Source organism: Lineus longissimus, chromosome 14 (genome assembly GCF_910592395.1).
Source record: "Lineus longissimus chromosome 14, tnLinLong1.2, whole genome shotgun sequence".
NCBI classification, from domain to species: domain Eukaryota; kingdom Metazoa; phylum Nemertea; class Pilidiophora; order Heteronemertea; family Lineidae; genus Lineus; species Lineus longissimus.
In genome coordinates, this window is record NC_088321.1 from 5,881,074 (window position 1) to 5,896,459 (window position 15,386).

Below are 15,386 nucleotides of genomic sequence, written 5' to 3' on the forward strand. Positions count from 1 at the left end.
ATAATCGATGACGATATCTTTGTGTGGTATGCCATCAGGTAGGCTTACTTGACCTACAGCTCTTGCTGGTCTAGTACTGTATAAGAAAACAAAAGAGACAGCATTATCGCACCGGTAGCCAGTGAATTCTACTAAAACAAATTGTGTTTTTCTCAGGATCAAAATCAGCTGAGACATCCCCTGGACATAACAACGATAGATTACACTATGCAAGGAAGGTTCAACTGTACTGTACTACAGCAGCTGTACTACAGGGTCTTCCCTGGGATTTCAATGAACAACCATGTCGGATTTTCGCTTGGGTGCGCGTGCGGCAAAATTTTTTTTAAAAAAAAGATTTTTTTTGCTTCAAATTAAGGTATTCTGACCCCTTTTTCTGTCTTCTGGGGCCCCAGGCATATTTTGCATTCTGATGGTGACATAACAGTCACTCAGAACGTACGTCCTTATCCACAATTAAAAAAAAAAATTAAATTAAAAATTTTTTTTTGAGGATGTCGGACCAAGTGGCGCCCTCTTTAATAGTGACAAGCCGACATGGTTAAAACAGCGAGGTAGCCTCTGCCCTAAAGGGACACTTCACTCATTTGGAAATTTAGAAATATCCTTAATACATTCAAATTAATTGATATCTGCAATATTAGGCGTCAGATTTTTTTTACATCAGCGAACAAAAATTCAAATTTTTTCAATGAGTGGAGTCTCCCTTTAACAGCATCAGCAATTATTAAAAGTCTGCCTTATTTTTCAAACGAGACTAATCATTTTTATTTACCTCAGTTGAGAAGTAATAGGAGTAAGTGAAACAAACGCCGGCCCATTACGGGTAAGTTTAGTGTAAAACATTTCGGCGGGAAATCCTGACGACCACATGCTACCACGCCCTGGTGACATCTTTCCATGTGACAAATCAAACTCTACTAGGCCAATTTTATCTGCATAGTTAATATCATATGTTCTTGGCAATGTAGGCCTAATTCAAGGAATACATGTTTGGAAGGGACCCGGGAGAAGCTGAGATTGATGCGCCGACGATTCAAAAACATTACGTCAATCAATGACGGGACGGGGTCATCTCAGTGCAACTCGACTCTGCTCAGTTGTAGTCCAGCTCACGTCACATATCAGATGGGCATGCAATACAAGAGATAAATGAATGACTAATCAAGAAATACTCAGGGTAAATGCTACTACTGTTGCACACTAACCATGGCAAAAACGAAAGCTTTCGCTGCTGGGGCTTGCGCTGGCGATCGTCACCAGTGGCCATTGTGTTGACAGCCTCAGGGAGTGGATGAATTATGTTAATGAGTTATGTTACCTTTCAATTCCGTGCCGTGGCGCTGTAGTGCTGCGTGCTCCGTCTTGGGCGTTATCGACGATGATCGGATTGAGCGGGAAGCGAGTGATGTGGGGTCTACAATCCAAAATCAAAAACGATCGCGCTCCACACCATTTTCAATAATTTGTTCGCAATCTACGGAATACGATCGCTATTGTTTGAATCACTCGCAGACTTGTAAAATGGGTGATTTGGGAGTTCAGTCGCATGTTGTCAAAACAATTCGCAAAAACTGTAAAAAATCAATTCGCAGGTGTGCGAGTACGGGGACATTTCTGGTCGCATTATGAAATTTCTTGTCGCATATGCGACCATTTAGGCGCGAACTGTGAGCGCTGTTAGATAAAAACACAACTTGACGCAAGGGCCCAAAGCGCCGCGTAGCGGCAAAAAAGCGAAGCTGGCGAAACATTTATAACGGGTCACCGTCACTTATTATTGGACTTATAGCGCATTTACGGGGTTGCAACTATTTTGCTTTATAGTGTCACCAGGAAAGAAAAGCATGCGACCTAACGCCGATCTATTTGTATAAAGTGATAATTGGAAGGTATATAGTAGGAATATCAATAAAATAATCATTCCATGTCGTCTTTGGAGGGCATTTTTGATTGTAAAAAATATATGTGTACGTCACCGGAGTCTCTGCAATGATAATTTTATCACAGCAGTCTCGCGCAAGTAGAAGTTCTTTACCTAAAGTTCTTCACTTATTAGTCTCAATGTCTGGCGCAAAGCCAGACGTTTTCCATTACGATTTCACTACGATGTTTGACAAGAAGGAGCAGTGCGCGAGATATGCTAATGAGCAGACTTCCCTCGCTTGAGTTTCGGAAGAATGTTCCATATCGCGCTAAGCTGACCACTTAAGACCATGACAGGCGTGCATTGGACTGGTACAGGTTGGAACTGATCATTGAATATGCTGGTGGTGACGCTTTCTGATGAGAAGTTGGTCGTGACTGATGCAGTATCCTTGGACTTGTCCACAGCATCGTTTAATCATTGCTTTTTGAGCTGCCTTGATTCTGTACTTACCCAAATACTGAGACCAAATTAATGCCTGTTGACTGTGCTTTAAGAGAGACTGGCGCCATGCCTAGTCTCTCTTAAAGCACAGTCAACAGACACCAACCCCCTCAGACTCAGAAACCACAAACGCCCAACCCTTCCTGCTACCTTAATACTTCTGGATTATTGGATTTATGCTGTTGACTAATAAGTACCATTTCCTTTCTTTTCAATGCAGACTGTTAATGAAGCCATTGCCAACTTAAACCAACTGCAACCTGAACAATCAAAGACTAAGAGTGATGATGACTCCAAGTGCTATGATAGTGACCCTCAGATTGATTTCGAGGTGCCTGCCATGCCTGCCCCCGTAGCGCCCAGTCCCAAATTAACAAGCATTCGACTAACTAGGTCTGAAAGTGAGTTTTTTTTCCTTCAATATCCTAAACTGAGTTTTTCTTCAATATCCTAAACTGGGTGTACCCAAGTACTTCCTATGATGCTGTGATGTGCAATGCCACGTGACAAAAATGTTGACATTCATTGGAACCCATTTATCTATTGACCCACTCTTCTTGCAGTTTATGTTGTCAGCATTCCTCCAGCAGAAATGGTTTCGAGGGGACATCAAGTCCGGATGCCATATCGGTCAAAGGAAACGCAGACCACTAATTTTCAACCTGACCTCACCCACACTTCAGTGTCGATCATGGAGGTACCAAGTACGCCTGAAACTGCATCTACCCCTCAGCCAAAATACAAGAGGAAGCGTTCTGATTCAGGTAACGATGAGGAGACTGAGCCCTTGGCAAAGCATTCTTTGTCATTTGTGGATGATGAAACCAAGGACCCCTCTTGGAATCCAAATATGTCTTTGGAAAGTGTTGCATCTACTAGGTATGTTTCATAGCACGATGTGCAAGGTTTGCAGTAGGCCTGCATAAGTTGCATTTAAACCTTTGTCATAGAGCAAGAGGAATGTAGTACCTTGTTGGAAAGGGTTTGAGTTTTCATACTAGTAAATGTAAATTATGTCAACAGATCTTTAGTATCTAAAGAGATACTTATTTTTCTTAAATCCATTTCAGTGATGCCAACAATAAGCGAGCATCCTCATCCCTGACCGAGGGCATGTGTGCAGTTTCAGTGTCCAAGCTTTTGGAGCTGTTCCACATCTGCTACAACTGCGGCTCAATGGTGACCATAACACAGTCATGCTTGTCATGTGATGTATCTGGAAATGGCAGAGCCAGGTAATGATTTGAACGGTATATGCTGGTAGCATCGGCCTATCGATGGCAATTCTTGCAGCGGGTGCTTTTCCAAGCAAAGTGATAAGGGTCCTGCAATTCTGGGGCATTCGAAGCATTTCCTCCGGAACATATTTTCGACACCAGTCAAAGTACCTGAACCAGGCAGTACGTAATGTTTGGGAGGAGGAGACCATCCATGCACTGGCAGCTGTAGAGGACGTGGCCAAACTGTCCGGTGATGGAAGGTGCGATTCGCCCGGCCATTGTGCGAAGTATGGCTCTTACAGTTTACATGACACAGAGAGAAACGCCATTGTCATGACACAACTTGTTCAGGTAAAAACTACAATTTGGCTCTCGTTGCTATTATGGCATATCTTTCCAGGAAGCCTGTTTCTGCCATCATTCACTGAGGCAGTATCCTGAAGTCATATTTGTATTACAACAACATTCATATCACTTCAGTTTTTCATGTGTCTCATTATTTTGCAGTCCACTGAGGTTAAGAACTCCTACCACATGGAGCTGGAGGGCCTGTCCCGATGTGTCGATGAAGTGAAAGCATACGTCCCACATGTTAAGATAGAATTAACAACTGATGGCCACAAATCAATGGAGAAGTGGTTGAGAGAGGAACAATCGGACACCATAAAGCATTATTTTGATGTGTGGCATGTTGCTAAAGGTGAGTACCACTATCAGTGCTGTGATATGCACACACTGACTTAGTGTCTCAACAAATATAATCTTGTTTCTCATTTCCCTATTCCGTCGGTTCTCATGTTAACTCTTTTGGATGTGGCATTGAGAAAAGATCAACAAGATTCCAGTCGTCAACCTTTACTTTTAGGTAACTTGGATTAACTTATGAATTTTATAGTATACAGTGCGTTCGGAAAAAAACTACCCACAGAAAAATGATAAAGTATTTGGGGTTTTTTTTTCCGGACGCACTGTATAAGTTATCTCTATCGCAAAATTGTGTCTAGTTCATTTAGTTAAACCATGCGACACTCCTGTCTGTCATCTAGGAAAGTTCATATTATACAATACTATACTTCAGGACTGAGGAAAAGACTCAAGCCCATAACCATGAACAGGCGGTTTCAGCTGGTCAACAAATGGCTGAAAAAAGTATTATCAATCACTTGTACTGGTGTGCCATGACCAGCAATAACGACCAATCATTGATCTTGGCCAAATGGAGATCAATAGTTAACCATATAGCCGGCGTCCACACGCACGAAGAAAACGAACTGTTCCCCAAGTGTATCCACAGTCGTATTCCAAGGCAGTGGTTTAAGAAAGGTGAGTATGTGCATGCCCTTACCCTTTACCCCAATAATGGTTGCTGTATTCATGGAATAAAGCTAGAAATTGTTTTTCCAAACTTATTTGTGTATGAAAACACTTCTGTGTTTGGATTGTTAAATCAATCTGAAGTTACTGTGGTACTCCTCTACGGTCTTGTCTTCTAGGAACAGAAGAATACGACAAGGTGTTTGCTCTGCTACTCAACAAGAACCTTCTACATTCAATCTCAAAGCTCAGCTCGGATGGCCAGACATCTGGTTTGGAGGGATACCATAGCAGCCTTCTACACTTCGCCCCAAAGATGTACCATTTCGGAGACATGTATTCATCCACGACCGGAAGTGTGGCAGTCACATAGAGCTTATCAAAATGTCAAGTTGTGGTAAATACATGGCTGGGATGGACCAAAGTGGAATTAATTCTCAATCTGTGGTTGATTCTTAATCTACAGGGTCAGGCCATCACAGAAATATGCTTTTTGATAATATATTTAAGAAAATGTGGTCTCACTGGTCAGTTTAGAACTTGTATTTTGACAGGGCCATATCAATGCGTCAGTGACATTTTGATGGATATGGTGTACGGAAATCATTTTTTCTCTGGCAATCGGTATTGGAATGTTTTTAAACTTTATTATGCTATTGGCAAAGGATTCTTCTTGACACATATAAAATTTTGTGCAGATTGATTGGTCCAAGGTATACTGTTTTTACCAAAACTTATGAACAACAATGTAGACTTAATGTACACAGGGCTCTGGCTTAGTAGTCAAAATGGTTGACCAAGTATGAAAATTTGACCCTTGCCATGCTTGCACGCACATTTTATCTCATTTTCTCTATTCTGCACGTCCTTTTCATTCCTTTTTCTTGTAGTTGAACCAATATTTATGGCATTATTGTGCATATTAACCCTTTTCAGCCGCAATCATGGATTCAGTCCTTAAAACTGAAAATAAACCAGCACAGCGAACCTGATCTGAAGTCGAATACTAGTGTAAGCAGTCTGTGTATTGGACTGGGTATAGTCGTAGTTATGGGGAGACGCGGTTTAACTCTTTACATACGCTAGCCGCCGCTGGTCGGCGCAAAGAACTTGCGCTGTTCTCCCAGGAGCCGCCATTACTCGGCTCCATTCAAACAGTGCGAAACTCCGGCAAGCCAACTACAAGCTACTCCAACTTTAATGTATCGTAATTTCTTATTGGCTGGCTCCATGGTGACCCTATTTGAATGGCCAATAAGAGATAAGCTTCTATTTTCTATTCAGGTCACTCCGTTCTAATTTAGTATTCATGAGGCATGAATAATAACGATGTATTGGCGGGATTCCCCAGGAAGTTGACCTCGTCGGCCATTTTTAAACGTTTCTTTAATCTTTTTGGCTCACCGTAGGGGAGTCTATACGATACCGCAGTGTCCGTCGTCCGTCGTCGTCCGTCGTCGTCGTCGTCGTCGTCGTCGTCGTCGTCGTCCGTCGTATCCTAGTTCAAAAACAGTGGCACGTTTTTTAACCGCTAGGCCTATGAACTTAAAACTTTGTACACATGACCCCCTAGGTCAGATGACCCGTGACACTGAATTTCTGTCCGATCTAATTCTCTACTTGGCCACCAGGGGGCCAAATGTGGATATCTAAAAAGTGTGATATCTCGCTTATTAGTGACTTGTTTTCGATAAAACCTTTGTGGTAGGTACTCATAGCAAGGATACATCATATATCTAACGGGTTTTTAATTTGATCTACTTTTCAAGGTCGCAGAGGTCAAATGGCGTGAATTGGCCGTTTGAGTGTAACTATGGCACGTTTCTCAACCACCAAAGCTATGAGCTTGAAACTTGGTACATATAACCCCCTATATCAGATAACCTCTGGTGCTGAATTTCAGCCTGATCTGATTCTTGACTTTGCCACCAGGGGGCCAAAACAGAAAAAGTAAGAAATGCAATAGCCTGCTTATTAGCAAATTGTTTTTGATAAAATTTTTATGGCAGGGACCCCTAGCAAGGTTACCTCAGATGTTGCACGATTTTTCGGATTTGACCTACTTTTTAAGGTCGCAGAGGTCAAATGGCGTAAATTTGCCGTTTGAGTGTAACTATGGCACGTTTCTCAACCGCAACAGTTATGAACTTGAAACTTTGAACAAATGACCCCCTAGGTCAGTTGACCGTTTACACTGAATTTTTGTTCGGTCTGATTATTGACTTGGCCACCAGGGGGCCCAAACTCAAAACTCAAAAAGTGTGATTTCTCGCTTATTACTGATTTGTTTTTGATAAAAGTTTCATGGTAGGTACTCCCAGCAAGGATACATCAGATATCTTACGGGTTTTTGATTTGACCCACCTTTCAAGTTCACAGAGGTCAAAGTTGAAAACTTTACCGTTCTTGGTACGTTTTGTCGTTGTTCAATGTAAAGAGTTTTAATTTTGTGTAATGATGCATCTAAGAAGCCACTATTTGTATGCCAAGTTTCAGCCAGATCGGAATTCAAATATGGCCGAAATTGCATGTTTTGTGGGTTTTTCCTCGTATTGTGGCAATCCAAAGGTCGTGAGTTCAAACCCCGGTCAAGGACAGCCAAAAATATTTTTATTTTTCATCTTTTCCTTTTTTCTTTTCTGAGTTCTATCTTACATTTTCTTCATTTTTTGATTTATTTGGTGCCATAGATTTAATTAGGCGGCCATCTTGGAAATCGTTTTTTGCCGATTGCTGTAATGTAACGAGTGATGAAATTGTTATGGTCAGGTGGATGTGTCTACATCACATATCACCCTGGTTTGTTATTTGACCTACCTGTCAGGGTCACTGAGGTCAAAGTTAAAAATATATTCACCGTGACCATTGTCATGGAGTGGCACGTTTCTTCACTATCATTTTCACCTAGACTCTACAAGCTTGGAACCACAAGTCTCGGATTCACCACTTGGCCAGGGCCGGCTCTGAACTGGTCACAGATGCATGTATAAATTATGAGAGGCCTACATACTGTAGCACTTTCTGTAACTGTCTACTAAAAATACTTACGGTGAGCACAATGGCCCCTGGCCGTTTCATTTTTGATTGACGTGCCGCATTGTTCGGGACCAGCTGGGTTTATTTATGATAGATTTATTTGATTCGAGCTCCTGATCAGAATTTGAAGGTTTTGCAGATTCAGATATCAATGTTTCGGTAGGAAGTGATGATAGTGACTGGGACTTAGATTTTTATTATAAACATTTTGTGTTTACGGCGATTTGTAGAAATTTTTTTCTCTCCAAGTTTGCAGGCCTTGTTCTCGGTTACTATTTTCGTTAGAATTCAAAATAAATTACATGAGTTTATGCGGAATTTAATTCTTAGTTACTCCCGAAAATTTTAGTCCTGTACTATGAACAGCAACGGAGATAATATCACTTATGTAAACACTACCTGAAATACGGCCGCCTCAGTGACGCGCTCCCGGGAAACTATATCAGAATAATGACGCTGTGTATTCAGGACTTTGACGCTATGACGCACGCGGGTCTAGCGTATGTAAAGAGTTAAACTACCTTGGGGCGGTGCAGCAAAAAGCACAGGGCCCATAGGCTTGCTTATATTGCATATTATGGTGGCCCCTTGCCTTTTGGACTTTATGTCTCTCACAAATGCCACAATGAATGCGCTGTGTGTCAATGTTGACCACTTGAGTTTAGAAGCGAGGGGTATTAACAACCAGAGGAAGACTTGCCTGGCTGAAAGGAAATGCTTTGGGCACTTAGATAAAAAAAGACTGCTTGTTTGAGGTAAATGCAAGGTCAAACTAGTATAATAGTGAGTATAAAGTGAAGCTAGTGATATATTGTTTCTGACCTGGATGAAATTGCTCTGTGTTGTCGAAACTGGTGGTTGTAATCTCTTGCTAGTCTCTTAGCTCTCTCCTTTAATCCACCCTCCTCCTCCAGTTCTAGGCTGTCCTTATGGTAATCCATGTCTTTAACTGCCCCCCTTCTCTTGGCTTGATAGAAAGCACGCATTCGGATTGTCCTCACAACTCGTCATCTAATCCTAGTTTTTAGCTCGCTTTCCCATTTCTTATAGTACCATTTCCTATTGTCCATTTCTTTCAGACAATTCATTGCTGCTGCTGAAATTCGGGCACCAAGTCTCTTGAGCTTCAGTGGAATGGACTTTCCCCGTGTATTGTTCATGGTGTGGATTGCTGCATGAACACGACTGCGATAGTTTTTAAGGTGAGTCACGTTTTTTGGGGCAATCAAATTCAATTGCCGATTGGCACTCTCACAGGCCTGTGTGTTTGTCGCATGTCATATATTTTGGCTCACCTGTGAGCCTTTAGCATCACGCAGTGTCCGTCGGTCGTTGTCGTCGTCGTCGTTAGACATGGGTGGCACGTTTTGTAACTGCTCAAGCTTTTGAACTCTAACTCCGTACACATGTACCCCTAGGTGACCGCTACTCAGAGACCGAATCGGGGCCTCATATGATACAAGGTTTTGCCACCAGGGGGCCAGAGGTCAAAAATGGAAAAATTGTGTTTTCTCCCGTATCACCGGTCTGAAAAATTTGAAAAAAATATGGTAGGTACTTCTACCAATGGGACATCGAATATCCTCCGGGTTTTTGATTTTACCTACTTTTGAAGCTCACAGAGGTCAAAGTTTGTCGGCAGTAACACCGTTAGTCGGTGGTGGCACGTTTCGTAACCACTTCAGCCAGAGATCTCAAACTTGGTACAAATGTACCCCTGGGTGACCCCTACTCAGAGACCGAATCTTGGCGTAATACAATTCACAGTTTGGCCAATAGGAGGCCAACACCACCTGCCTCCGATCATACCAGCCGACTGAAACATATGTTATTCTTGGCGACTTCAACATGAATTCAATAGTGGGAGGTGAACATTTCAATGCCAAACTTGAAAAATTCTTTCTCCAGGAATATAACATGAAGCAAACAGTCACTGAAGAAACAACTGATTACCACACCAAATTAGACCTTGTATTTACAAATGAACATCATGTGGATCATACAGGGGTCATTGACAATCGCTGGTCTGACCATAAAATGATATATACAGCTTTACCAATGTCAGAATCACTGACCCCATAGCCTTCCCTTTGACACAGGTGAGCTCATGGTCCCTGGACCATTTCATTTAGACATGTTTTGATCAACTTCATCTCCAGTATGCTTCTCACTAGAAGCTTGTCAGCATCACTCATGTTGAGGTCCTTGGCTGACAACTCCAAGTTGCCTAGTTTGCATGCACTCCAACAAGAACCTTGGCCATCGCATACGGTTGTTTCGGTTGAACACTGGCTGCAGTCACCGTCGGAACAAGCGATCAGATTGTCCACTATTGTGGCGAAGTTTTCACCAATTTGGTCAGTGTCCCCATGATACTTTTTAAACAGGGTATCGAAAATTGTGGATGCACGGATTGCAATGTCACTGGAGAGACATTTCTTCGCCTCTGCTGCATCAGGTGCCTTCATACCAGCAAACATTCCCTTTGAAAATTGGGCTCTCATGCCTTTTCGAAATTGGGCTTGACCCAAATGATATGTATCCGACATCCTTTCTACTTTTAAGGCCTTCCCAAGAAAGGTGCTGAAAGCATCCTCCATGCCGGCACTACATCTACCGTCGCCGTCGGTTTTACAGCAATGAACAAGTAAGTGATTAGCTGCCAACTCTAAGCCAACCATATTTCCAATGTCATATTCCCTGAGAACTTGATAATCTGGAAGATTCGCCTTGCATCCACCATGTGCTTCATCTGTGCCACACTTAGGTTGGAACCCTCTTCCTAAAAGCCTACTGCAATGATTTTGTGGGACGGTGTCTCATTTTCACAAACTAATCCCACCGCTTGAGTTGCGGTTTGACCGGGCCTACTTCGTCTGGCAATAGTAACACTATTGTAGACTGTATCCATTTGAACACTGACTCCTGATTGATCACATCTCATTCTTTTCACCTCTTTTAGATAATCCTGTTGTCTCTTCAAGTCATCCTTATTCAGTTCAACAGTTTCCATCCCAACCCTGTTGACAGTGTTTTGTAAACTTGATTTCGACATTGGTGGAACATTTGCTATTGACAGTAGTGTCTAGGTAACCGGAAAAACGCCGACCGACCGACCGACCGACCGACTGACCTGCCAACCTACCGTCATATGCAGTCTCCCTTTCGCTTCTCTATAGCACATGTATCTGTGTAGTGCCCAGCGCAATGGACGTGATGGAGTCCGACGTGTCTGACAGCAGCATCTCCAGCATTATACCGGGAAAACGAGCCCACGCGGTAAGGAACTGATAACGATACTCTAAAGATATGCTCGGTCTACATGGTCGGTGGATATAAAAACATGATTTGGGCCTAATATATGCACTGTAGTTTTTCTACTCGAGTGTCTCGACCGATGCAATGCATGAACTGCAATGCGCAACATGCATTTGTTGTCATTTGACCAGCGCACGTGCGCTTGTTTACAATTTCATTTCATATGACCTGCTATCGTGGATTGGATATATCACATTGACTTATGAGTAGGTTGGCAGGTCAGTCGGTCGGTCGGTCGGTCGGTCGGTCGGTCGGTCGGTCGGTCGGTCGGCGTTTTTCCGGTTACCTATGTCCTAGTCTTTGATTGGCTACCAATTTCCTGAGAAGCCAGTGCCAATGCAACATTTATTTCACCCTGCTTTGCACCACGACCTTGCTTCTCTATTTCATTATAGAGTTTAGAATAATGCTTCCCACAAGCAAAATTACAATTTGCACACCTCAGTGCCCAGCGAGCACTAGCACCCTTCTTGATGTCATGTTCTATCTCAAACTTTGGAATGTCACAGTGACCAATAAAGTTAAAATGGAGCTCTGCACACCCATTCAGCATTTCAAGAATTTTAAATTTGCTGGCAACAATGTTAATATCCTCAGTTGGTTTAACATCCGTATTGTCCTTTGCAGCATCCTGTCCCCTCCGGCGAAGTATCTTCAGTGGGCTGACCGTGTTCTCGACCGTCGGTGCGTCCGATCGCTCACGCACAACATTGTTGTAATCCTCATGACTGAAACGAGACCAGCTATCATCGGTTTTCTCCGGAGGCATTGTCCTGCTGTAGGGCGAGTGGTAAGAGTGACCAACTTGAAATCCACGGCTTGGCTTTTTGCTGAGCTTAGGCATCTTGAGATGAAGTTTACTCTGTGGAGTCCACATGTAAAGTGACCCCCCCCCGGAGCATACCTAGTTGAAGCTTGAGGATATTGGGATGGTTCATCTTTGTGCTTCTTTGTACTGATGAGTTGCTAAGATAAACAAATATTTTAGCCATAAAAAAAGTCATATCCTAATTAAAAAACAAACATGTGGTACACATGTGTCCTTTGGTCTTTCAAGTTGAGAATGTGAGTAAATGAGGTTTCTCAGGGTCAAAGGGGTTCACTTTGAATTGGCCACACATGCTCTTTGCTGGCCATATGAAGTTCAAACTTGATAGGTAGGCAAGTGTGAATCTGAAGTAATCTGGAATTGTGACTTTTTGAAAATTCAGACCCGGTGTTCTTGAGACAATTTCTATAATCCGTTGTCATGGTAACTGCCCAAACTTAGAAACCTGGCCCTGGGACATCCAACAATGACCATATGAACTCAAAAACTCTTTCTTTCTAATAATAAATAATTATGAGACTTATATAGCACTAAATCCAACTGGTTTCAGTCGCTCAAAGTGCTTCACATTACCCCTAGCTATTGGCCTGTACATTCTTAGTTCAAGCTCGACTCTCTGGGAGTATTACAGGTCCGAGCTACAGCTATACAGCGCTCAGGACTAACATTCATAGTGTGCCAACTCTGCCAGCTAGGTACACATTTACTCCTGGGTGGAGAGAAGCAAGTAGGGTTAAGTGCCTTGCTCAAAGACACAAAGACGAAACAGCAGTGACCCTTCTGAGAATCGGCCAACGACCTCCTGATTATGAGTCCGGTGCTCTTACCACTACGTCACTGATCTTCCCTGTAATGATGTATATATCCTTTATTTCAAACTAACAGTGCTTGGTAGGATTTAATAATTTTTAACAGAAATATTACATGTTCGGTATTTTAGAATTTGCCACGCCCACATCACTTCAACATAGAATTTGAGGCCGGACATAGCAAGAAGATGAACTCGAATAAAAATTTTATAATTCAATATAATTCAAAAATTCCTTTTGCACAGTAATGTGGACATCTCGGGGAATCTGAAAACAGCAGAACATTTGACCTGGGGCCAACATTGGTTCTCTAGTACTATTGGAAACATGGCGGCATTCTTGCGGGATACTTAAATGTAGACAGATGTTGTCTTATTTTCTCGACCCTTCACATTGTTTACACTTCTTTTGCATGTTTTTGAATCAGTTTTAAATGAGTTATCATACATTTTAACCCTTAGCAGAGTTGCATTACTCATTCCATGCTATTGAACAGAAATCCAAAAATCGAGACTGATATGTACTGTGTTGTAGGCCTATCCATAGTGTTGTATGTGATATACTTCATGCCTATGAACTCAGTTGATGTTGGGCCTTACATGCAGTCAGAATTAGTCATTTTATTTCAGACTCTTCTACTGGTTGCAGTATCCTGCAAGACCTGGGTCCTGTCAGTTCTCTTCGCAATCTCTGATTGAGGTACTGATGCATCAGATCACTCTTCAAGGACAAGGCTGTACCGGCACGATATCTCCTCATTGAGAATGTGACCAATTTAACATCTACTATCTGTTGAGGTGGATTCATAACAAAGCATTTTAGCATTTTTTCTCTCTTTTTAATGAATCGACATATTTGTCAGATTTCAACGCATTTACAGAGTATAAGCGCAGACCCTTGCGGCATTGGGCACCAGAGCCAATGATGACATGTGCCAATATATTGTTATTTCTGATTACATGTATAGTCTTTGTATAAAACAAACTGCTCCATAGTATCAAGTCATATTTGACAAAATTATTAGCTCTTGAGTTTGGTTTAGCTTCAGAATTAAAAGGTGGGCGTGGCACATTCAGATATAGCTTTGAGTAGATGAACTCCTCAAATTTCTTTAAAAGTCAATATTATTTAAAACTTTCTTTTGCAGACTGTTGTGAACATCTGGGGGAATCTAGGCAGAAATTCTGACCTGGGGTCAAAACTGGCAGTACTAGGGCAGAGACATGTATTCATCCACAGGCGGAAGTGTGGCACTGGCACATAGTCCGTACTGAACTGTGAAGCTGTGGTAAATACATGACTGTGATGGGTGAAAGTGGATTTATTCTTCAATCTTTGGTGGATTCTTAATCTACAGAGCCAGGCCATACGTAACAGGGATATACTTTTTGATAATTAATTTAGGGAAATATTGTGTCAGTGGCCAGTTTAGAACTTGTATTCTAATAGGCCCAGTCCGCAGGTGACGATTTGATGGCAATCCTGTACACAAATCAATTTTTCTCAGGCAATCGGTATTGGAATGTTTTGAATTTTTACACATATTTTGATAAAAGCCTCTTCATAACACATGTAAAATTTGGTGAGAATTAAAGCACCCTTGGTGTACTTCTTTCACCAACCTATGTTCATTAAAATGTACACAGAATGTACACGCTGGCTAATAGAGGTCTCTGGACTGCAAATTTTTTTTTTGCGTCTCAGTAGTTAAATTGATTCATAGATACAGTAGTTGTCAGGTTCATAATAATGTTCAGTTATGGATAATTTGATTCTTTTCTGGTATTTTGATTGTGTACAACTCAAAATTTAGCAAGGGGGGATTTGCTGTGTATTCCACTCTTTGTAATTCGCGCCTTACGTTGGTGGCGCCGTCTGTGTTAAGTTGAATAAACCTCTAGGACCCACATATATAGTAAACCGAGTCTCTGTTGAACTTTGATCTAAAGGCCTCCATACACTGCATGACAGAAGTCATTTTGTGGCTTGTTACCAAAAAAAATTTTGCAATGTAGATTTTGTGATCTTTGGGGGGTGCAAGAATGTCTTTTCAACGTCAAGTCCCCTCTGTACCACGATAGGAACGAAAAGAGGAAAAAGATAGCCAAAATCGCTACTGAATTGGACGTCACCGGTAAGGTTCACATTGGTAATGTTGGTAAATATGCCCCGACCAATTTCAATACACGTTTACCCAAGAAATAAATGAACAAAATTTTACTATCCAGTTTAATATTATTTGCTTGGAAGACAATACAAGAAAATTGGATGTAAACCCTGTGATTTTAACGTAATTCATCCACTACTTAAGAATCCATGTTGGTCGTTTAAATTAGAATGAGGACAGAGCAAATCGCACGTGGACCCACTTCCCTTTGCGTGGTACACAGGCTACAGGCAAAGATTCTGTGGCAAAATGTAAATGTCATTCATGTTGATTATACTTGAGTGCTTGTACTGTTTTAATACCCGCCGTTGTTTATGTTAAC

The 15,386-nt window shown here is 41.9% G+C and overlaps 1 protein-coding gene across 9 annotated transcripts in view; it reads left to right on the forward strand.

Annotated features, from left to right (window-relative positions):
- Window positions 1–14,787, forward strand: part of LOC135498933 (uncharacterized) — a 28,236-nt gene extending 13,449 nt beyond the window's left edge. Inside the window, exons 3-13 of one of the 9 annotated variants that reach the window (XM_064789457.1) lie at window positions 2,592–2,772; window positions 2,935–3,250; window positions 3,442–3,606; window positions 4,099–4,291; window positions 4,670–4,914; window positions 5,085–5,916; window positions 9,021–9,143; window positions 9,850–10,040; window positions 10,507–10,588; window positions 11,887–12,049; window positions 13,527–14,787. In XM_064789457.1, coding sequence (XP_064645527.1) covers window positions 2,592–2,772; window positions 2,935–3,250; window positions 3,442–3,606; window positions 4,099–4,165 — 729 coding nt within the window. In that variant the 3' untranslated portion in view covers window positions 4,166–4,291; window positions 4,670–4,914; window positions 5,085–5,916; ... (3 more) ...; window positions 11,887–12,049; window positions 13,527–14,787. Of the gene's footprint in view, window positions 1–2,591; window positions 2,773–2,934; window positions 3,251–3,441; window positions 3,607–4,098; window positions 4,292–4,669; window positions 4,915–5,084; window positions 5,917–9,020; window positions 9,144–9,849; window positions 10,041–10,506; window positions 10,589–10,903; window positions 11,092–11,120; window positions 11,221–11,886; window positions 12,050–13,526 lie in introns of those variants that run through there. The other 8 variants (XM_064789453.1, XM_064789455.1, XM_064789451.1 and 5 more) reach the window with 8 other exon arrangements.
- Window positions 14,788–15,386: the final 599 nt, after the last annotated feature.